General features: G+C 38.8%; 1 protein-coding gene and 1 long non-coding RNA gene across 2 annotated transcripts in view; one reads left to right on the top strand and one right to left on the bottom strand.

Moving 5' to 3' along the window:
* The window catches only part of LOC126195453 (polypeptide N-acetylgalactosaminyltransferase 35A), a 177041-nt gene that overhangs the window by 6298 nt on the left and 148094 nt on the right, over positions 1–22649 (bottom strand). Inside the window, exons 11-12 of the mRNA XM_049934081.1 lie at positions 16436–16573; positions 8155–8306 (exon numbers count right to left, since the gene is read on the bottom strand). Coding sequence (XP_049790038.1) covers positions 8155–8306; positions 16436–16573 — 290 coding nt within the window. The remainder of the gene's footprint in view (positions 1–8154; positions 8307–16435; positions 16574–22649) is intronic.
* The window catches only part of LOC126195454 (uncharacterized), a 75841-nt gene that overhangs the window by 22459 nt on the left and 30733 nt on the right, over positions 1–22649 (top strand). The gene's annotated exons all lie outside the window — the stretch shown is intronic.

Below are 22649 nucleotides of genomic sequence, written 5' to 3'. Positions count from 1 at the left end.
TGCCTGCAGTTTTTTTTAAGAGAAGCTCATGGTTTACTAAGTCAAAAGCTTTGCTCTGGTCAAGGGATATTCTGGGTGTGTGCACACCCCTTTCTATATTGCTATATATTTCATGGAAGAAACTGGTAACAGCAGTGGCTGTGCTTAGGTCTTTCCTAAACCCATGCTGCAATTCGGTAAGCATTTTGTGTTTTGAGAAAAATTTTGTGAGTTGTGATAGAATAACTGTTTCAAATATTTTACTGAAGGTAGAGATTAGTGATATAATTCTATAATTTGCAACTTCTTATTTGCTTCCCTTCTTATGGATTGGCTTAATTACACTTATTTTTAAGGCATTTGAGTATATGTTTTCATTAATACTACAGTTCGTAAAATAGGTAAGGGGTTTACTTATTTCATTGGAACATTTCTTTAACACCACACTTGAGATACCATCCCATCCAGATGGAAGCTTGTTCTATAGAGTTTGTATTGGGTTAAATATTTCCTGTTGATTCACTTCCATAAACCACACTTGAGATACCATCCCATCCAGATGGAAGCTTGTTCTATAGAGTTTGTATTGGGTTAAATATTTCCTGTTGATTCACTTCCATAAACTTGAGCTTTATACCATCTGTGACATCATTTGGTGTGCCAGCTTGTATGTCTATAATAGGAACTGGTTGGTCAAAAGGAGAGATAAAATGCTTATTGAATAAATTACATACTTCATTTGGATCTTTCACTAGATGGCCCTCGTGTCTAATGCTAACTGGTTCACTCTGTCCCTTGTTGGTGGCTTTACGATATTTATTGATTAGTTTTCAGGATGCCTTAGCTATGTTGGCTGAGCACTCTATTGCATCAATGTTTCCTCAAGTGTAAAAGGTCTGTCATAAAAGTTTTTTTGGCTGGATTGTACTTTTCCTTAAATACGTGTAGCTTTGTTTTCTTATATAAACAGTCAAGATCATATATATTCTGACTAAACTTAATCAGCCTAGGTGTAAGTTTCAGCATAGAATTACTTTCGAGACGAGAGTTGGTTCATACCCTTGTTATTTCTTTGAGAGGGCAGCAGCAGTCGAAATACCTTAGCACTGTCCTATACAATTTTCCCCATTTGTTTTCTGACCCTCTAGTTTGGTAAATAATGTCCCATTTCTCCTTTGCTAGCTTAGTTTTGAAGACACTGATGTTGGTGCTATTCAGGATCCACTTCTTCTCAGCTATCTTAGTTGCTATTGGTACAGAAAACCTTATTCTAACACCTGACAATAGTGATCTGAGTAATGAAAATCAACGCTTTGAAAGTTAACACTGACTTTTTACATTTCTGTTGACTATTACTTAATCTATCATACTGGAACTTAACTCTGTTAATCTAGTGTCAGAGTTCACTATATTTGTGAGATTATATGAGTTTAATACATCTGTTATTTTCAAATAGGTAAATAAAATGTAGATGTCGTGTGATTAGGGCCTCCCGTCGGGTAGACCGTTCGCCTGGTACAAGTCTTTCGATTTGACGCCACTTCGGCGACTTGCACGCCAATGGGGATGAAATTATGATTATATTACAGGAGATTGCATCAATCTCTAAGCCTCCAACTACGCTAAGGTCAATGGGGCCTGTTTGTCTTAATTGCCCTGTTAAGTCTATCAAGATAGAACATGCCAATAACTTTATATTTAGCTAACCTACTTGAATGAGTGTTTACAATACCAGAGAAGGAAAGCTGCTACTCACCAAATAGCGGAGATGCCGAGTCGCGATTGGCACAATTAAAAGATTCACACACTCATAGCTTTCGGCCATTTAAGGCCTTTGTCAGCAGTAGACACACACACGCACACGCACACACACACACACACACACACACACACACTCAAGCAAACACAACTTGCACACACGTCTGCAGTCTCAGAGAGCTGGAACTACTGATGTACTACTACTGTAGTTTCAATTCTCTGAGACTGCAGACGTGTGTGTGTGTGTGTGTGTGTGTGTGTGTGTGTGTGTGTGTGTGTGTGTGTGTGTGTCTACTGCTGACAAAGGCCTTAAATGGCCTAAAGCTATAAGTGTGTGAATCTTTTTATTGTGCCTATCGCGACTCAGCATCTCCACTATATGGGGAGTAGCAACTTTCTTTCTCTGGTATTGTTACATTCCGTCCTGGATTTTCCATTGTTTGAATGAGTGTTTATGTGGACCACAACAGCAGCCACTTCAATTGTTCCTTCTTTGCAGTATTGTTCAACAAATGAGATTTTCTTAAATGGAAGATTTTCATTTGCAAATATTGCCACCCCACCCCCTTTGTGTTGTTGCCTGCAGTAACTATCTGCTAACACATAACCATCTAATGTGTAATACTCAATTTCAATTTCATCGTCTTTTAGTCCATGTTCTGTAGTTACTAACTGGTGCGGTGAATTCTCATCCACAAATACTTGCAGCAAATTGAGTTTATTCCTAAGATACTGCACATTTAGACACATTATCCTAAAGGGCACTGATATTTTACAACACTTTGTGATATGGTTTTCTGAATCAGTTGAATTATTACACAAGTCTTTAACACTGCACCGTAATGACAATTTACTCACTTCCAAGTGTGAACAGAGTTCTTTCCAATCCAAGGGGTTTAGTTCAGTAAAATCGTGTTGCTTGAAAATGAGCCCAAAAAAACTTGTTGATTATAATCTACGATGATTGGGTCCGTGGTTTTTTACAGCTCCTAACTAAGTAATTTTCAGAAAAAGTGGTTACAGTTCACATGATACGAAACTGTAGTTCTCCAATAAAAGAAAATATAAAAATATTAAACATTCACATGATGAGGCACCAATTGTATTCCTTCCTTCCTGTGGTGCTACATCCAGCAAAGGCAGATACCTGTAAGATGATAAAAGAGATGTGCCTTGTTAAGGATACATCCCTGGATATGTAACATCTCTTGTGAGTGTGGAAACAATTGCACTGATCATTCTAATCATACCACTCCTGACCACCGTGCAGAATGTAAGTGGCATATTAAAAATTAAGAGCTGGAGAAATCAGCAGTTGCTGGGCACAGACTTGCGAACAGACACAAAATATTGATTGAGGAAACAAAAGTTTGTCCTACTTTCCTACATACTGGGATAGTGTAATTAAAGAGGCTGTAAAAAATTTGTGAGAACTTAAACCATGACAGTGGACATAATCTTAGCGTTGTCTAGAAGCAAGCTCTTGACACAGAGGAGAGACAGATATATATGTCATAATGTTTACACTATTACGGGAGTGGTGGCACCACCAGCGCAGACATTATTAACACAGCCCGCGACAGCGTTGACTAATTACATACACACCACAAGCTGTCTATGAGCTATTGGGAGAGAGGTTTGGAGGAAAGGTTAACTACTGAATTAGGGTGTTGTAGTTCCAGATTGTGTTGATTAGAATTTTGAGGTTTTGGGGGGAGTGGAGCTGGAAGTGGGCGACTGAGTAGATGGGAGAGACTGGGTCTGTGTGCAATGAGAGGAGGTTGAGGTTTGCTGGAAAGGTTGTGGAGGATGGGTGAGTTGCCTTTCCGGAGGTGAGAAACCAGGAGATTGGATAGTTTTTTGAGGTGGACGGTGGCATGCTGTTCTAATTTGCGGTTGGCCTGTAGGAGGATGCTCTGAACAGCCGGTGTGGATGAGGGAGAGGAAAGATTGAGGACTTTTATTAAGGATAGGAGTTGACGGGTGTGTTCACTGGCTGAGTTGATGTGTAGGTGAAGGATTAGGTGGGTGAGGGCTGTGGATTGTTCAGTTTGGAACTGGTATAGGGACTGGTGGAAAGAAGGGTTACAGCCAGAGATGGGAACTTTAAGTGTGAGGCCTTTGGGGGTAATGCCAAATGTCAGACAAGCCTGAGTAAATAAAATATGGGAGTGTAATCTGGCTAGGGCGAAGGCATGTTTGCGGAGGGAATGTAAATAAAACTTAATGGGGTCGTTGTGGGGATGTTGTGAGGGTGACACGGTATTGCATCCCGCAACTACCCTCCCGACCTGGTACAGAAGCAAATAACCAGAGCCACTTCCTCATCCCCTCAAACCCAGAACCTACCACAGAAGAACCACAAAAGTGCCCCACTTGTGACAGGATACTTTCCGGGACTGGATCAGACTCTGAATGTGGCTCTCCAGCAGAGATACGACTTCCTCAAATCCTGCCCTGAAATGAGATCCATCCTTTCCACTATCCACCTAACCTTCGTAACCTCTTGGTTCATCCCTATGAAATCCCCAAACCACCTTCCCTACCCTCTGGCTCCTACCCTTGTAACTGCCCCCGGCATAAAACCTGTCCCATGCACACTCCCACCACCACCTACTCCAGTCCTGTAACCTGGAAGGTGTACACGATCAAAGGCAGAGCCACGTGTGAAAGCACCCACGTGATTTACCAACTGACCTGCCTACACTGTGAAGCTTTCTATGTGGGAATGACCAGCAAGAAACTGTCCATTCGCATGAATTGACACAGGCAGACAGTGTTTGTTGGTAATGAGGATCACCCTGTGGCTAAACATGCCTCGGTGCACGGCCAGCACATCTTGGCACATTGTTACACCGTCCGGGTTATCTGGATACTTCCCACTAACACCAACCTATCAGAACTCCGGAGATGGGAACTTGCCCTTCAGTATATCCTCTCTTCCCGTTACCCACCAGGCCTCAACCTCCACTAATTTCAAGTTGCCGCCGCTCATACCTCACCTGTCATTCAACAACATCTTTGCCTCTGTACTTCCGCCTCGACTGACATCTCTGCCCAAACTCTTTGCCTTCACAAATGTCTGCTTGTGTCTGTATATGTGCAGATGGATATGTGTGTGTGTGCGCGCGCGCGCGAGTGTATACCTGTCCTTTTTTCCCCCTAAGGTAAGTCTTTCCGCTCCCAGGATTGGAATGACTCCTTACCCTCTCCCTTAAAACCCACATCCTTTCGTCTTTTCCTCTCCTTCCCTCTTTCCTGATGAAGCAACCGTGGGTTACGAAAGCTTGAATTTTGTGTCTGTGTTTGTGTTTGTCTATCAACATACCAACGCTTTCGTTTGGTAAGTTACATCATCTTAAGCTAAATGATATTTTATAACAATGAAATTTATAATACATGTATATTTATAAGATAAACAATGTGTATTGGAAGCTGGTTTAGGGCATTTGTATTGTAAAATGTAAAGGATGTAGGGAAGTACCTCCTCAACAGAAGTGGCACAGCACGATGTAATAAAAGGGGGTTTTGGCAGTCGAACTGGGCGGCTCCTTGGTGGGAACGGTACATAGTCAGTGGCTAGCCGTTGCACGGTACACATCGACAGTGCCAAGGGAGGCAATTGGGGGCAGCTTTGCATGGAATTTTGCCTCAGATGCGGATTTGTCTGGTGCTTGGTACTCTCGGCAATAAGGAATGGCTCTAACACGTTAAAAATACGATGCCAAGAAGAAATTTTATAGAGCATTCAAACATCAAGAGCAATGAGTACAGTTTAGCTGCCACATCGCTTGCCACCACAACTCCGCCACTGCTCCACCAACTTCATGGATACAGATAAGTATCAGAACGAGGCAGTTAATTAGTGTGAGTGAATTTTAATAATAATCCAAATGCTATAAATCAGTGTTTGGAACCGTATTTTTTATCCTGATCATGAACCTATGCAGGGTCCCCTCCTAAGTGTACGGAAAACCGAGTATCCTGTTTGTCTAATGTGCAAGGATTAGCAGGAGTTGAAGTTATTTTAAATGTTGCTCAAGTGCTCTCAGTTTATTGCAAAGTATCGTTTTGGAAAAATTCAGTACAAGACTGTGTAAATGTTAATGTCTAAAATACCTGCTTCACAGGTGATGAAAAACGCACATAAGTTAAACTTATTTGAAACATAATTTAGCCTTGATTACTATCATGAATGATTTTTTTAAAAGTTAAGTGAGCTCAGTGTTGAACAATTTACCTTGAAAAGTAAAAACATAAACTATTCCAAGTGAAGCTACGAATTAACTTTAGTTGAATTAAATTTTGCTACTGAAATAATCATAGGGTTTGTTTAGTGATACTATACCAGTTTAAGGGTCCCACCATATTCTTCTCATATTAGAAAGATAATTGGAATATTATTACTACTAAAGAAATCTGATATATTTCTATAAATGGGAGCTTAACAGTGTGATTGTGGTATTATTTATTTTAATTGTGGTATTTATATGTCAGTGAAGTCAGAAGCCCATCCTAGCCAATATTAGTTCTACACTTCTTGCAGGAACCTTTCAGTACTGATCCAAGTAACAATATTGAGTGTAGCTCTTATTAGTGTGAGTTTGGTACAATTTTCCTTTCTAGGATTACTGGTTCATGCATTATTGGTAACTGCTGCCACCCACAGCTTAGCATACCCTGTGTCCGCTTGTATCTTGAATGCTATGCAAAGGGAAATATTAATGAAATTAACTTCAACAACTAATCTTCAATTTTCTTAAACATATATTTCCAAATTCATAAGCCTAATTGGGCTGGCGAGCGTTTATTGTTTCATTCGTATGTGAATTTTACTACTTTCATTAACCCCTAAGTTAAAGTCTGTTTAGTTTTCTATTAATTACAATATCTTCAGTGTTACAGTCCAATACCTTTATCCATTAGGTACACATGTGGTCAATATTCCCAAATCATCACAGAGGGTAACATTAGCTTGTTTCACAGCACACTAGTTTTATACGTGGCTTTTCCCGTGACAGGACTTAAGTTTAGGGTGTTAGGGAAGAGTGGCGTATAACGAAGCTAGTGTTATAAATGCCTGCTACTGAAGGTAGTCTACATTAGAAACAGTGTGTCTTTCTTTGTTCTAGGACACTAGTGGACTGATCAAAACCAAACATCTCAGGAGGAGGTGACTGTATGGGAGACTCTTGCTTCAATTACTCAAGCAAATTATTGGCAGCCAACAGCAAATCTGCAGACCATGAGTAGGGGCGATGCTTTCCTGTGTGCCAGAGAGCAGCTCTCTTGCGACCATTTGTTTATTCATATGTTTTACGTAACTGCTGCATGGTAAACACACATGGTCTATTGGACTGAGATTGGGCCAGGATGTTGGCAGCTTGTACACATACCTTGTCTTCATGTTGTTAAGGTGTCTGAGGTGTCTAGTAGCCTCAATGGCCCCCTCTTATTTACTCCTGCTACATTTGCAAGCGCACAAGCTTTCCATTTTAAACCTCTGTGGTAAAGCATGTAGACTGAATGACCAATATTGCCATTGACCTGCATTAAGTGTGGAGCAAGAAGTTGTCCTGTTCTTTGTTTACTTTAGTTTCAGCAAAATTCGTTACATCTCTCTCTCTCTCTCTCTCTCTCTCTCTCTCTCTCTCTGTGTGTGTGTGTGTGTGTGTGTGTGTGTGTTCAAATGTATGTGAAACCTTATGGGAGTTAACTGCTAAGGTCATCAGTCTCTAAGCTTACACACTACTTAAACTAAATTATCCTAAGGACAAACACACACATCCATGCCCGAGGGAGGACTCGAACCTCCGCCGGGACTAGCCGCACAGTCCATGACTGTAGCGCCTTAGACCGCTCGGCTAATCCCACGCGGCATGTGTGTGTGTGTGTGTATGTGTGTGTGTGTGAGTGAGTGAGAGAGAGAGAGAGAGAGAGAGAGAGAGAGAGAGAGAGAGAGAATTATTTTTAGGAATCCCATAATTCCTTGCTCCTTATGTATTTATTCTCCTTACATAAAAAGTAAAATTATACTGAGTATTCCATTTTTAATTTGTACAGATCATCTGAGCAGATTCACCCCTCCCTCTCCCAACTTTTATCTCAACAAAGCACTACATGACACAGTCCGCCTTAATCATCAGCCACAAATTCTGCTAGACCAAGCTATCTACTAGACACAGAAAATTAACAGTATTTGGATAAGAATTCTATAGGAATCCATTTCAACACATTTTATATTTTTATAGGATGATGAAAGCAGGAAATGTAAATCAGAATGGCAATTCCAGATTCAGATCACAAATGTCTTCAATGTAGGGGTGATATGTTACCACTTTTGTGATTAAAATATAAATGCTTATCTATTTTATTAAGATGTATTTAAAGTAAGTACCAAACAACAAGTATACTTACCAAGTCATTCCCAACGTTACATCCTCAACAAAATCCCAACGCATCAAAGGATCACTGTCGGAACATAATTTCATGACAACAGAAGATCCTAAAGAATTGTTTTCTGCTGCTAGACACATTCCTGCAGCCATGTTATACACTGGTGTGCCACGCTGTAATGAACAATGATAAAAAGCTTCCTGTATTACCTCAGGTACAATAATTATGAAACATTAAAATCGACAAAAGAGTGTTACAGTATCAAAGATGCTATATAATAGCAAATTAAATACACAGATAAGAGCAAGCAGTGATTTAAGAAGTATTTGTGGTTTAGTTGTCTCTACCATAAACATTAGGTTCCTCCCCATGGTAAACAAACAGCTGGCCCGAAAAATTACCAGTTCATGACACTGATGTGGGTGTGCCAACTGTAAAACTTGTTAGTTTGCCTAAACAGATCATTCCAAAGGATTTAAATATGCTTAATCTCATGTTAGTAAATTGTCGAAGTGTCTGTAGCCAGATCCCAGAGTTAATCTCCAAAATAAACATTAGCAATGCTAATATTGTATTAGGTACCGAAAGCTGGTTGAAACCAGACATAAAAAGCAGCGAAATTTTGAACTCTGATTGGACAATGTTTAGGAAGGATAGGACTGATGCTATGGGAGGTGGTGTGTTCGTTGCAGTTAAAAGCTGTTTAAATGCAGTTGAGATTGATACTGCATCGGACTGTGAAATAGTCTGGATAAAGCTGTCAATCAGACAAGGACTGACCATTGTATTAGGATGTTTTTATAGACCACCAGCATCCGCAACAAACGTCGCAGAACATTTCAGGGAAAGTCTTGATTACATTCGAAGTAAATATCCAAATTATCCATTAGTCATAGGTGGAGACTTTAATCTATCATCCATTGACTGGGAAAATTACACGTTTATCACAGGGGGCAGAAGCAAAGATTCGTGTGAAGTTATTCTAGGAGTGCTCTCAACATACAACCTTAAGCAATTGGTTAGAAAACCAACTCGAGATGGGAACATATTAGATATCTTGGCAACAAACAGACCTGATCTTTTTGAGGAAGTTAATCTAGAAGAAGGTATTAGTGACCATAAAGTCGTTGTGGCTTCTACGTCAGTGGAAGTTGCAATAAGACCAAAGAAACAGTGTAGAGTTTTCTTGTTTGGGAAAGCAAATAAAAGTGTCATTAATGAATATCTTCATAGTCTGCTCCAAGCATTCACTGCGGGACACAAAAGATATTGAGCATCTTTGTTGGAATTTAAAGGTACTGTCCACCTTGTGCTAGAGAAGTATGTGCCTAGCAAAAGTATAGGGGAGGGAAAGGATCCACCTTGGAACAACAAACATATTAGGAAGTTGCTGAGAAAGCAGAGAATTTTGCACAGTTGTTTTAAACACAGTCACTGCCCCACTGACAAACAGAAATTATGCGAAATGAAAGCAGCTGTCAGAAGGACAATGAGAGACTCTTTTAATGGATTTGAAAGCAATATTTTATCTGCACATTCTAAAAATAATCCCAAAAAATTTTGGTCGGGCTTCTCTTGCTGACAGTGTGGGTAATGTAACTGATGATGATAAACAGAAGGCCAAAATTCTAAACCTAGCTTTCAAAAACTCGTTTACAATAGAGGACTGCAGCACCATTACCCCTTTCAATTATCGAACAAACAAAAGGACGGCTGACATAGTGTTTAGTGTATCTGGGATTGTAAAACAGTTAAGATCCTTAGACACCAGAAAGGCATCTGGCCCAGACGGTATCCCCATAAGGTTTTATGTTGATTATGCTACAAATATAGCACTATTCTTATCTGTCATCTATCAGAGATCATTGGAATGGTGGAAAGTTCCACGGGACTGCAAGAAGGCCCAGGTCATAGCAATCTATAAAAAGGGTAGAAAATCGGATGCACATAATTACCGGCCAATTTCACTGACATCGATTTGTTGTAGAATCATGGAACATATTTTGTGTTCAGACATAATGACCTTTTTAGACTCTGAGAAGCTCATCTGTAGAAACCAGCACGGTTTTAGGAAACAGTGGTCATGCGAGACACAGCTGGCCCTCTTTGTGCATGATATACAACAGGCTCTAGATACTGGCTCCCAGGTTGATGCCATATTTCTTGACTTTCGAAAGGCGTTCGTCTCAGTTCCCCACTGTCGCTTGCTACAAAAGTGCATGCTTATGGTCTATACAGTGACATATGTGGTTGGATAGAAAGTTTTCTAACAGACATGGAGCAGTATCTCATCCTGAATGGGGTAACTTTAACAGAAACAAGAGTAATAAGAGCTCGTACTGAGGCGTTCAGTCAGTCGTTTTTCCCTCGTGCGATCCGAGTGGAACAGAAGGGGGGAAATATGACTATGGTGCGAATTGTGCCTTCAGTCACACACTGCTTGGTGATTATATATGTAGATTAGATAAATTACCTGATATTATCACATGCACTACAAATACGTCACATTTTCAATAAATTTTTACATGAAATAATAATGAAACAAGATGTAGCTCTGACTGCACCATCTGACTGTCACAGCGAACTTACTGAAGTATGCTGGTGCAGTTTTAGGTCATTAACAGTGATTTCTGGTCTTCATAAAGTGATATTATAAACAGATTAATAAATTATGCAAACTGTTATAGATTAACGTAATTTATTGCTTTGTCAATTTTTGAAGTAAGTAAAATAAAACAGAATGTTACACCCTTAAAGAGCGACAAAACCTTTTGCTCTTCCTCACTATAAATATGAATGTATCCAAGTCAGGCATAAAAATATACAGAGCTGAAAAAGTATCTTTTACCTTCTATTATGAGAGCAAGGAAGTAAAAGAATACTAAATATAATGCAGTGTGGAGCAAGACAAGTTCAGAAAAATGGTGCAGTGTGAGCACTGTATTCATTTTCGGTTGCACTGTACAGGTTTGTGTGCGCACTCTTTATGAATATCAATGAATTTTGTGACTGTATCTTACAAAAATATACAATCACTACAGTCAAGAGCTGTTTATTTCAGCCTGTAGTTATCTGGAAGAGGTAACAAAATCAAGGGATGTGTTCTTTAGGGAGCAATATTCTCAGTTATCGTCTGCTGCTATGTTTATGTGAGCTGTCAAAGAGTTCAAACTCTTCCCCACAGTGGGTCTCTGTGTGCAGTGCGACATTCCAAGAATGTTGCAGAAGATGATAATTTCTTGGCAATTATGGACATTCTTGTCAAGCTCTTCTCTAGTGACAACTAGCCTCAACTGTTATCACGCTTCTTTTCTGTGTTTATTAGTTAATAAATGTTATTCATTGCTGCTACACTGGGGTTCATATTTCATAAAATTGGCGGAGTACCTTGAACTCTCAGTTATAGTTTTTGGATGTTTAACATCTAGGTGTGCCCAATTCTCTTCTCATTTGCTGTTAGTTAAGTAAAGAACTAGCTTAATTTGTCAAATTTTATTTCATAACTTTTAGTTTTGTGTCATGATGTATATTTTAGAGATTTTTCTTCCCTATCAAAATTAAAAGCTAGGAATAAGTACAGAGTACATAGATCAGAGGTATATGGAGCAATGAGGTAAATCAGATATTTGTTGTTGACAACTGGCACTAAAGAAAGGTTACAGATTCCATGACTGGCTGTAAGGGAAATCCCCTAATAAGTGTGTACACACAAACATTCAGCATCAGGTGTAAGATATTATTTCTTGTCGTGCCTATTCACTACTGTGGGTGCCAGAGCTGGTTCTCAGTCTCCATGAGCTTTTTTACAGCCTAGAAATGAAAGTGCATCTTTCCGTAATCCTTCTCATTAGATTGTAGTCAGGGGTCTACTATACTGTCTTCAGGGCTAGTGACTTTCCCATTATGGAAGATGTTTTTCCTGCAACTTTTGTAAATAAAATTCTGGAAGTCCTGGCAGGAAGCAGTATTTTGAAAAGAAATGCTGTTAGCCAGAGCAAAAAAGGGGCAACAAGAGTATTTGCATTCCACTCCAAAGGTTGATTAATTGAAAGGCCTAAATGTTGCAACAATGTCATGGAGCTCAGGAAATCTAAAATGTTGTTCACCAGCCCTCACAATGGTCACAGGTGAACTGTGGGGCCTGTGGAGTGGATCTAATGACTGAAGATTGTAGAGTGTGTCAAGTTGGAAGCAAATGATCGGCAATAATCAATCAAATTGTTCTGTCAAACTGGAAACCTTTGAAAAAGTTTGCAAGTGCATTCCCATGCATAGCCTTGAAATTATGCTTAATCTACCATTTTTTAGGTGAGTGTTGTGGTTTTAGTGAGTCTTCACCTAATCTGTGTGGGTTAAATCAAAGAGAATGATTTGATAACAAACAACCAACACAGATTCAGAAAATATCATTCTTGTGAAACTCAACTAACTCTTTATTCTCATTAAGTAATGAGTGCTATTGACAGGGAATGTCAAATTGATTCCATATTTTTAAATTTCCAGAAGACTTCTTACACCATTCCTCATAAGCGATTTCTGTTCAAACTGCGTGCTTACGGAGTATCGTCTCAGTTGTGCGACTGGGTTCACAGTTTCCTGTCAGAAAGGTCTGGGAAAGTCATCAAGTAAAATGGAAGTAATACCTGGTGTTCCCAAGAATGTGTTACAGGCCCTCTGCTGTTCCTGATCTACATAAACGATTCAGGAGACAATCTGAGCAGTCCTCTTAGATTGTTTGCAGACGATGCTGTCATTTACCATCTTATAAAGTCATCAGATGATAAAGAGAAATTGCAAAACAATTTTGACTAGATGTCTGTACGGTGTGAAAATTAGATATAGACTCTAAATAATGAAAAATGTGAAGTAATCCACATGAATTACTAAAAGGAGTCCACTAAATTTCAGTTACAGCATAAAACACACAAATCTAAAGGCTGTAAATTCAAAAATACTTAGGGATTACAAGTACGAATAACTTAAATTGGAATGTCACAAAGATAATGTTGAGGCGAAAGCAAACCAAAGACTGCAATTTGTTGAGAGAATGCTTTTCCTATTAAGGAGACTGCTTACACTATGCTCGTCCACTCTCTTCTAGAGACTGTTGTGCAGTTTGGGACCTGCATCACATACAATTGACGGAGGACACTGAGAAATTTCAAAGACGAGCAGCTCATTTTGTATTATTATGAAACTGAGGTGAGAGTGCCATGGATATGATATGTGAAATGGTGTGGCAATCATTGAAGCAAAGGCGATTTTTGTTGCAGCAGGATCTTCTTGTGAAATTTCAATCACCAACTTTGTCCTCATAGTGTGAAAATATTTTGTTGGCACCCACCTACATATGGAGGAATCATCATCAATAAAATAAGAGAAATCAGAGCTTGCAGAGATGTAAGTGTTCATTTTTCCCGCGTGCTGTTCAAGAGTGGAGCAGCAGAGAGAAATAGCTGAAGGTGGTTTGGTGAACCTTCTGCCATGCTCCTAATTTGGCAATGCACATTAATCATCTAGATGCAGATGTACAAGAGGCACAACATGGAGCTATCAACTTTCAGAAGCTGGTGTTTAATGAATGAGGTGACTTGACAAGGTCTAATGCAAGACAATAAATACCATTTCTTTCTGGGGAAACTTGGAATGTAATATTTCTGTGTCTCTCTTTCCTTTTTTACTTTCAACTGTTACCCTTTCAACTGTTACCCTGTTTTATTTATGTTTGAGGTTATTGGTAGTAGTTACTAGTATCAGCTGAGAATGATGTAGTGACTGGAGTATTCGTTTTCCAATTTTGTGGTTGGATCCAAGAAGTTTCTGAAAGCAGCCAGATAGCTATGTGGCATTTATCAAAGGTACAGGAATAATGATAATTTAATGCTGTCTTGAAAGTGAAACTAAAGCAGTGAAGGGGATTAATCTGGGTCTGCAGATAAAAGTTTCCCAGTTTATCCCTGGTGCAACATGTCTTGCAATCCGCCCCTTGTGCCACATGTCACTAAAAGTGAGTGGATTCTGGCTGTGGTCCTGAGTGGGACTTCATGTGACACCATGGAAGCTCTGAGAATGAGGTGAAAGGAACATTTCAAGTCACTTGCAGAATAAATCGTCAAGGGCAGGATTTTTGGCTAAGTATCTGGACGTTATTAGAGACACTTTGAATAAAGTTCACAGTATCCAATTAACATGCAATGATTGTACACTATTTGGCATGACTGGAATAGCCTGCTAGGCTTATTAAGACAAAATGTTGGTGACTTGAGAACTGATAGAGGTTCAAGCAATTGTATCAAATGAAGTAATGTATTTTTATGCACCTGTAGTTCAGCACCTTGGCACAAGGCCAGAAGTGTGATTGAGTGGTTCGAGGGAAACAGTGGCAAGTTCAAATGGATGTGCTGGACCCTACCCTACCTCGTCAGATCTGAACCTGATTGAATACATCAGGGATGTGATTGAACGTGGTGTCAAACCTCATCCCCCCTCCCTGGAATTTATGGGAATTAGGTGACTTGCATGTGCAGATGTGGTGCCAACATTCTCCAGTGACCTACCACGGCCTCAATGCTTCCATGTCACACAGCATCGTTGCTGTTATCCACGCCAAAGGTGGACATACTGACTATTAGGTAAGTGGTCATAATGTTCTGGCTTATCAGTGTACAACATGAACAGGAAGAGTCCCCGACACACTTCCCTGGGGCATAGGTGAAGTTACTTCTACGTCTGATGATGACTCCCCATCCAAGATAACATGCTACATCCTCCCTATCAGAAAATCCTCAACCCAATCACAAATTTCACTTGATACCCCATTTGTTGTGCTTCTTACAATAAGTGTAGGTATGGGACCAAGTCCAATGCTTTTTGGAAATAAAGAAATATTGCATCAACTTGACTGCCTTGACCCAAAGCATGTGAGAAAAGTGCAGGTTTGGTTCCACATGACTGATGTTTTTGGAATTAATACTGGTTGGTATGGAGGTCATTCTGTATGAGACACGTCACTGTGTTTAAGCTCAGAATGTTCTATGATTCTACAATAAATTGATGTCAAGGATATTGGATGGTGGTTTTGTGAATCGCTTCTGCTACTCTTGTTGTAGATGAGTGTCAGCTGTGCTTTTTTCAGAGAACTGGGCACGGTTTTTTGTTTGAGGGATCTACGATAGATTTAGTTGGAAGAGGGACTGACTCAGCCACAATTCAGCATGGAATCTGATAGGGCATCCATAGGACCCAGAGCCTTGTTCAATTTTGTTTCTCAACACCTCTGACACTAACATTTATTTTGCTCATTTTTTCAGTGGTGCAAGGATTAAATTGGGGCAATTCTCCTGGATTTTCCTTTGTAAAGGAACATTTGAAAACAGAGTAAAGCATTTCAGGTTTTGCTTTGCTACCTTCAATGTCAGTTCCTGTCTCATTTGCTAGGGACTGGACACTAACATGTGTGCCACTAACAGCCTTTAGATATAGCCAGAATTCCTTTGGATTTTGTGAAACATCATTGGACAATATTCTGCTATGGTAGTCATTGAAGGCTTCATGCTTTGCTCATTAAGCATGTCTCTAACATGGGGCATAATAATGTTCTCATAATAAATCAACATTCAAATGTGATTTTGGAATGAGAAACCTGCTGTGTAGAAGCCTCTCCTTACTTACAGAATACAGATGGCATTACTCCTACTTACATTGTGTAGTTGCACTGAAAAGCTAATCATCTGGGAATGTAGTACACTTAATGTCAGTTTGAAGTTTGTTGCATGCTGCTTTCATGCTGTTACAACTTTAATGGCCACAAGTGTATATTAAAATGAATCGTGAAACTGATAACTGTTCAAACATCCTGAGTTGTGTTCAAGAGCAGTCAATGTTGACATGAACTGATCATGATAATGTTTCAGAAAAGAGTTTTCCAACTTCTCCAGTTGTCAAACTTTACAAAAACAATTAGGAGATTAGAAATACTCTCTCTTTATTTCTCTCTCTTCTTTATTTAACATGTGCTGGATTTAACAATAATAACATTTGTGTGGTTGAGTACCGTCTGTATCATCATATTACCATTTAAGGAGTTTAGAAAGACTGATATACATTAAATTTACAATGATTATTCAAACTCACAATAAATATTTCCTTGTATTTTAATTCGGATAAGTGAATTAGGTTTTTTAAAAAGTTATGACTTACTTCCTTTTATCCATGGAGCTCCTGTAATAAGTCATTTCAGTCTGTGATCCTTATGAAGACTGACATAACAGTGAATTCAGTAAGAGCATAGTACAGTACTCACATTGCCAAGCACATGGCGCCATTCTTGATCCCCGCCCATCTCGTGGCACTTCCCTAACCTGGGAGGTACGGATTCTTTTGCAGTGAGACACAGTAACTGCGCAAGGACCAGCTCTTGACGGTCTGTTTCATACCACATCTGCAAAAACAGCTTGATTAAGCTTTTAGGCAAAGCTGGGCAATACGTGCCTCAAGCACTGCCATGTTATTAGGTTGTTACAGAAGTTCACAGTGTTTTTCCACAAGTTTAATAAATACAACAGATACATATAACAGAGACACTAGTCATCAGTAACATATTCTCCTTCACTATTTACAACAGACTGCCAATGCCGGGGTAATTTCTCGATTCTGTGACTGGCGAAATTGCATGGTTTTGAAGCAAAGAACTCATTAAGCCACATCTGGGGCGCATTTTCATCCAGAAAGGAAGTTTCTTGATGGTTGTTTAGTACAGAGCAGAAAAGATGAAAAGCTGAGGGCGCATGATCAGGCAAATAAGGTGTGTGTGGAATGACTTCCCAACTCATACAGTCTTCCTGGTTGCTGCTCTTTGACTGCATCTGCAAGATGTCTCATTTGTTGACAATAAATGCCAGCAGTGATGGTTACACCTCAGGGAAGCAATTTGTAATACACCACACTGTTGCTGCTCCACCAGATGCATAACATTATCTTTTGTGGATGTGCGTAGGTCTTTGTATGGGGAGTTGCTACTTTGTTGGGCTCAGACATTCCTTTCTTTTCCTTAGGTTAGCATGAAGACACCATTTCCTGCACCAGTAACGATACATGTTACGAATGGTCAGTGCTGTTCACGAGTCAATTGATAATAAGCAAGCAGAGATGCACATATGGCCACCCTCTGACTATTGTGATTTTGATTTAGAGCACACAGTACCCATGCACCTGATTTTTGAACCTTTCCCACAGCATGCAAATGTCACATGATGGTGGAATGATCACAGTTTATCACTTAATGCCAGTTCTTGAGTAGACTATGTGTATCATTGTGGATTAATGTGTTTAAATGATCTTCATCAAAGCCCAAATGTCTTCCTGAATGTGGAGTCACTAATGCCATAATGATCCTCATTAAAAACAGGAAACTATTTTCTTGCTGTGCTCTATCCAAGGCCATTATCCCCATACATGGCATAAATGTTTCTGGCTGCCTCTACTGCTGCCTCTCTACTGAACTCAAACAGAAGAATACGTGGGAAATATTCCAATTTCTGCACTTGGCATTCCATTTTTAGCATCCACAGCTCCACTCACTATCTCCATATGACAATATGTAAACTCTGAGAGCAACAGGGAACTACAAATAAAAAATGCAATTAATAAACAGACCCACAGCAACAGAAATACCAACGTGCAAAACAAAAATGCTACCTACTTATGCCCCCACTTAATATTTCTTCTCAATGATTATGTCTACAATTGTGTGAAAAGTAAATAGTCATGCATCTTTCAGAAATTTCTTAAATAAATTTGGAATTCTTAATTCACTTCACAGTATATTTAGTTTTCAAGACAATTTGTTATTTATATTACATATTACTTCCAATAAACAGAAATACCATAAATACAGTACCAGGCAAAAAATTACACAGTTTGACAACTGCTACAGAACAAAGAGTTGCTGCAATGCATTAATACATTTGCATTAATTTATCTATATAGAACACTGACAAGAGGATTGTCCCATCAAGAAATGCGACAGTGCTACCAGTAAAAATTTACCATGGTCAAACTGTTGAATGTGCAAGCAGTAAATAATTGCGCTATATTGCTGCACAAAATGAAATAGGGATAATGCAAAGGGTTCTCATTTGTCCTGATTTCTCTGGGACAGTCCCAATTTTTCACAAAATGTCTCAGTGTCCCCAAACCCTCTTTGTAGTTAGCAAAATATTCCAGATTTTCATCTTATGAAGCACAATTTCCGCACCCCCCCCCCCCCCCCTGCCCCAAACTAATCATGTGTTATGCTTTGTTCATGTAACATTATGGAATGTTAGTGTTATGCTTTGTTCACACAAATAAAAGTAAAGTTTATTGGTTGTCAAGTTCAATATAATACATTGATTCTTTCAGAAACTTGACAGTGCCGCAATCTTGTAAACAATTTCATAGGATTTCTAGTACTTGCAGCAGTGACTCTGATAAACTTTATATTAATAATTCCTTCAGTAATAATTGTGAAACACATGTACAAACAAGGGAGAAAGACACTCTAAGAATCCCAGTTTATTAAATGACATGGTGAAAATGCTGAGAGTTCACTTGGTAATGCAAAATTTAGCATTGAACATGCACTGACATAGTAACTCATATTAAGTTCAACCAATATAAATCTGTGCTTCAAGTAAACTCTACAAGATCAAAAACTAATAACTACTAATCAGTGAAGGTAATTTCAGACATGGATAAGCAACTTTTGACACAAGAAGCCACATTTGCATACCACACAGTCTCACAACCTGTGTTTCAGATCTATGGATTGCAGGACTATCATAATTAAATGATGGTCCAACAAGAAGTTCTCATGCTCCCAGAAGAAAACCAAATCAATTATCATGAATGTGACTGTACTATTTTCTGTAGAACAAATAATGAAGGAACTGGAATAAGCACAATTTATTTCAGTGATGATAGGTTCTCAAAGCCATACAGACTTTGAGCCACTTCCTTTAGTGGCTGAGTGGCTACATTTTATGAAATGGATAAAGGCATTATAGAGAGAGTGTTGGAGTTGGTGAACTTTGGTGTTGAAAGTTCTCAGTTTTTGATTTTGTGTGTTTTAGAGATGTTGGGAAAGTCTGATTTTAAGAAAAAGGTTGTAGCAATTTCAACTAACAACATAAATACTATTCATAGAGAGAAATAATTAAAGATAAAAACAATCTTTATTTTAAGTTACAAGAAAAGAGTGAAAATGATTTAATAAGTGTAGGATGTCCTACTCATATTGTGCACAATGCTGTTCAAACTGATGCCGACAGCTTCTTCAACACATACTTGGCAATATCTACAATATTTCCAGGCATTAAAATCCTACTTTGTGTCTCTTGACATATGTCCTATTATTGTGAAGAATTTTTCGAAAATCTGCTCGCCTTCAAAACTCTTTAGTTCCTTTCAATGCAGTTAAGTATTTTCTCCAACAGTATTCTGAGCATTAAAAAAGAAAATGTAATTATAATTGAAGTTGTAGTGAGCATTAAAAAAGAAAATGTAATTATAATTGAAGTTGTAGATGTTGCTCAGCAAGTCAGAAGCCAGAAAATCCAAAGGATTTTTGACATCTACAGTAAAACAGTTGTTATACGAGTTGGAAAGTGACACTTGATCACTCCAATTATAACCGCAGCTTTCTATGTTGCCTGCACTGGATATTTTCGTGAATGGTATGAACCATTTCTGGAACCTCTTCAGCCAATGGAAAAGACTGCCATAAATAAAACCATCAGATGAATTAATGTAGAAGAGTTGTGTAGTTTACTAAAATCTAGTGTCATGAACTTGACTATGTCTGACAGAGAACTGTTTGATGAGTAGGACTGTGTAGGAAAACAGCTGGACTGGAATTTGAAATCAAATTTTATGTCCCGTGAAAGATTGCAGGAAATTTTTACTCATTTTCATAAAGGGTGAGTATGTTTAAAACACATCAGAAGCTTGTTTGAATTTTCACTATCTGTTTCACGTTGTAAAGCATGTTTCAAAAGAGTGTTGTCAGCAATTAAAGCTTTGTAGATAGACTGAGAAAAAAAATCAAGTTAGAAACAGTAGATGCTCTCACAATGATGAAACCACATTTATTAGCCTCTCTTGTATGGATCTACAATTTCACATTTAATGAAAATTAACTTCAAGAGCAAATACACGCCACTAAAAAGTGCTACTCAAGTATCAGGATTTGTGCCATCATCTTATGTGCAAAATGTGTGAAATTTGTGTCCATATTTATAACCAAATTGTATATGTAATACTGTTGTTAACCTCCCATCAGTAGTATCGTAGATTATTATTATGCAGTATTGTGCCTAGTGGCAGGTCTTGTCTTTGCACAGAGAATTTATAACACCAATGTTCCCCTTCTTCAGCTTATTCCTTCAGTCTTTTGTATCTCATTCCCTCTTTCATGTCATCTAGAAGTTGAATTCTTCTTCCTCCTCTTCCTGTAGTTCTTTATATCTTCCCTTTGATGACATCATGTATGAGCCCCTCTTGCCTAAGTATGTGTCCAATTGGCCTTCCTTTGAAGAATTATATCCAGAACAGATTTTTTCGTCTCCTACTCTTCTCAGCACATCGTCATCTGTCACTTGATCCGTCCACTTGATCTTTTCTATTCTTCTCCAGCACCACATTTCAAATCTTTCCAGGTATTTTTGCTCTATTTTCTTCATGATCCACAACTCTGCTCTGCACAATGCAATGCTCCAGATGTAACACTTTACCAGTTTCTTCCTTAATTCCAAGCTCAGCTTGTTGGTCAGCAGAGTGCACTTTTTGCTGAACGTGGCTCTGGTTATGGCATCTTTTGTCAGCAAGCTTCCCAAGTACTTGAACTGTATCACATTCTCCAGTTCTCGATTGTTGACAATTAACCGCAAAGGTTTCTCGATGTTGATTTCCATGCCTTATTTCCTTCCAGTTCCCACCAACCGGTTCATCATTTGTTGTAGTTGCCCTTGATTTTTGGCAAGCACCATCAAGTCATCTGCATATTTGATGATGTTGATGAGTCGTCGTTCTGTCCTGAAGTTTAAGCATCCCTTCAAAGCTTCTCTCACCAGCCATTCTCCACACAGGTTGAGGAGACTCGGTCATGGGAAACATTCTTGTCTGACTCCTCTTCCTATTTCCACACTGTTTCTTTCTCCGTAGTTCAGTCACACTTGTCCTCTTCATCCTAGTTAAAAGCTGAGATTTAGTCTCTAGTCTCTTCAATTGATTCCAGTCACCTTGAGGATGTTCATCGATGCTGTCCAGTTGACTCTACTGAAAGCCTTCTACCAGTCTATGAAACAAGCACAAACTTCTTAGTTAAAGCCAAAAATCGCTCCAAGAAAATCCTCACTGTGCCGATGATGTCTGTGGTTCCTTTTCCTTTCCTAAATACAAACTGGTCCTATCTCATTATTTCTTAAATTTTATGTTCCAGGTGACTGTTGAGTATACTTGTGATGATCTTCAACATGTGTGAGATCAGACTGGTTGTTCTGTAATCACATTTCTTGGCTTCTTGTTTCTTCTCAAGAGCAACCACTGTGACTCCCAGGAAGTCTTCAGGCCATTCTCCAGTTTATAGGTTGTGTTGATGAGTAGCATCAATGCTTTCAAATCTACATTTCCGATTTCTTTCAACAAACTCACTGGTATGCCACTGTCTCCTGTAGGTTTCCCCTTCTTTATGTCCTTAATCGACTTCTCTACTTCCATTGTCAGTAAGCTGAGCCCTTAGATTACATGAAAATCAAGCGTTATTAAGCCTGTATTGACAGTGACTCTATCATGTCGTGACTTTTAAGGGGAGCCGGAGGTGCCTATGCTGCCCATGTTAAAATCACTAAGTTTGAGGAACATTTATGAATAAACTACCAAATAGAAAAATTTGAATTTTTTTTTACGTATAAAGTGGTTTAGTATTGCAGTTAAGACAGAGGGATTTTGGAGTATCTTTTCTAGTTTCCTTCCAATTATTTTTTTTATTAATGACCCAAATTTTTTTACAAATAATTGCTTTATAATTAAACTGAAATGAAACTACTGAACATATTGCCAAATGGCTGTGTTACAATGTAAGTTTGACCACTAGGAGTGCTGTATAAAAATTTCATCTCTCTAGCTTGAGTGGATTTTGAGAAAATGTTCCTTATATTCGAAAAATTCTAAATTACGGGAAATGCTATCAAAGTTTCTCAATACATTCCTGCAATATAGGATGGATTATCAGGGTCTTCTTCTTCATCCTCCAAAAGCTTCCTCTTCTGTCTTCTTTTTTGGCCTGTTGTTCCATCATACTTCATTTGCCTTTCTCTTCTTTCTGCTCCCCTTATCCTTTCTCTGTCAATATTTCTTGGTGCTCATACAGTATTCACCCCAGCTGTAAATCCTAATGCCTTCAGAACTTCACACTTCACACTGTTCCCTTGGTTGTAGGTTGCTATTGAATCATAAATGCCAAAGTTCAATGTTTTTAT

This window comes from Schistocerca nitens, chromosome 7 (assembly GCF_023898315.1).
Source record: "Schistocerca nitens isolate TAMUIC-IGC-003100 chromosome 7, iqSchNite1.1, whole genome shotgun sequence".
Taxonomy (NCBI): domain Eukaryota; kingdom Metazoa; phylum Arthropoda; class Insecta; order Orthoptera; family Acrididae; genus Schistocerca; species Schistocerca nitens.
This window is presented reverse-complemented; position numbering and strand designations above follow the sequence as displayed.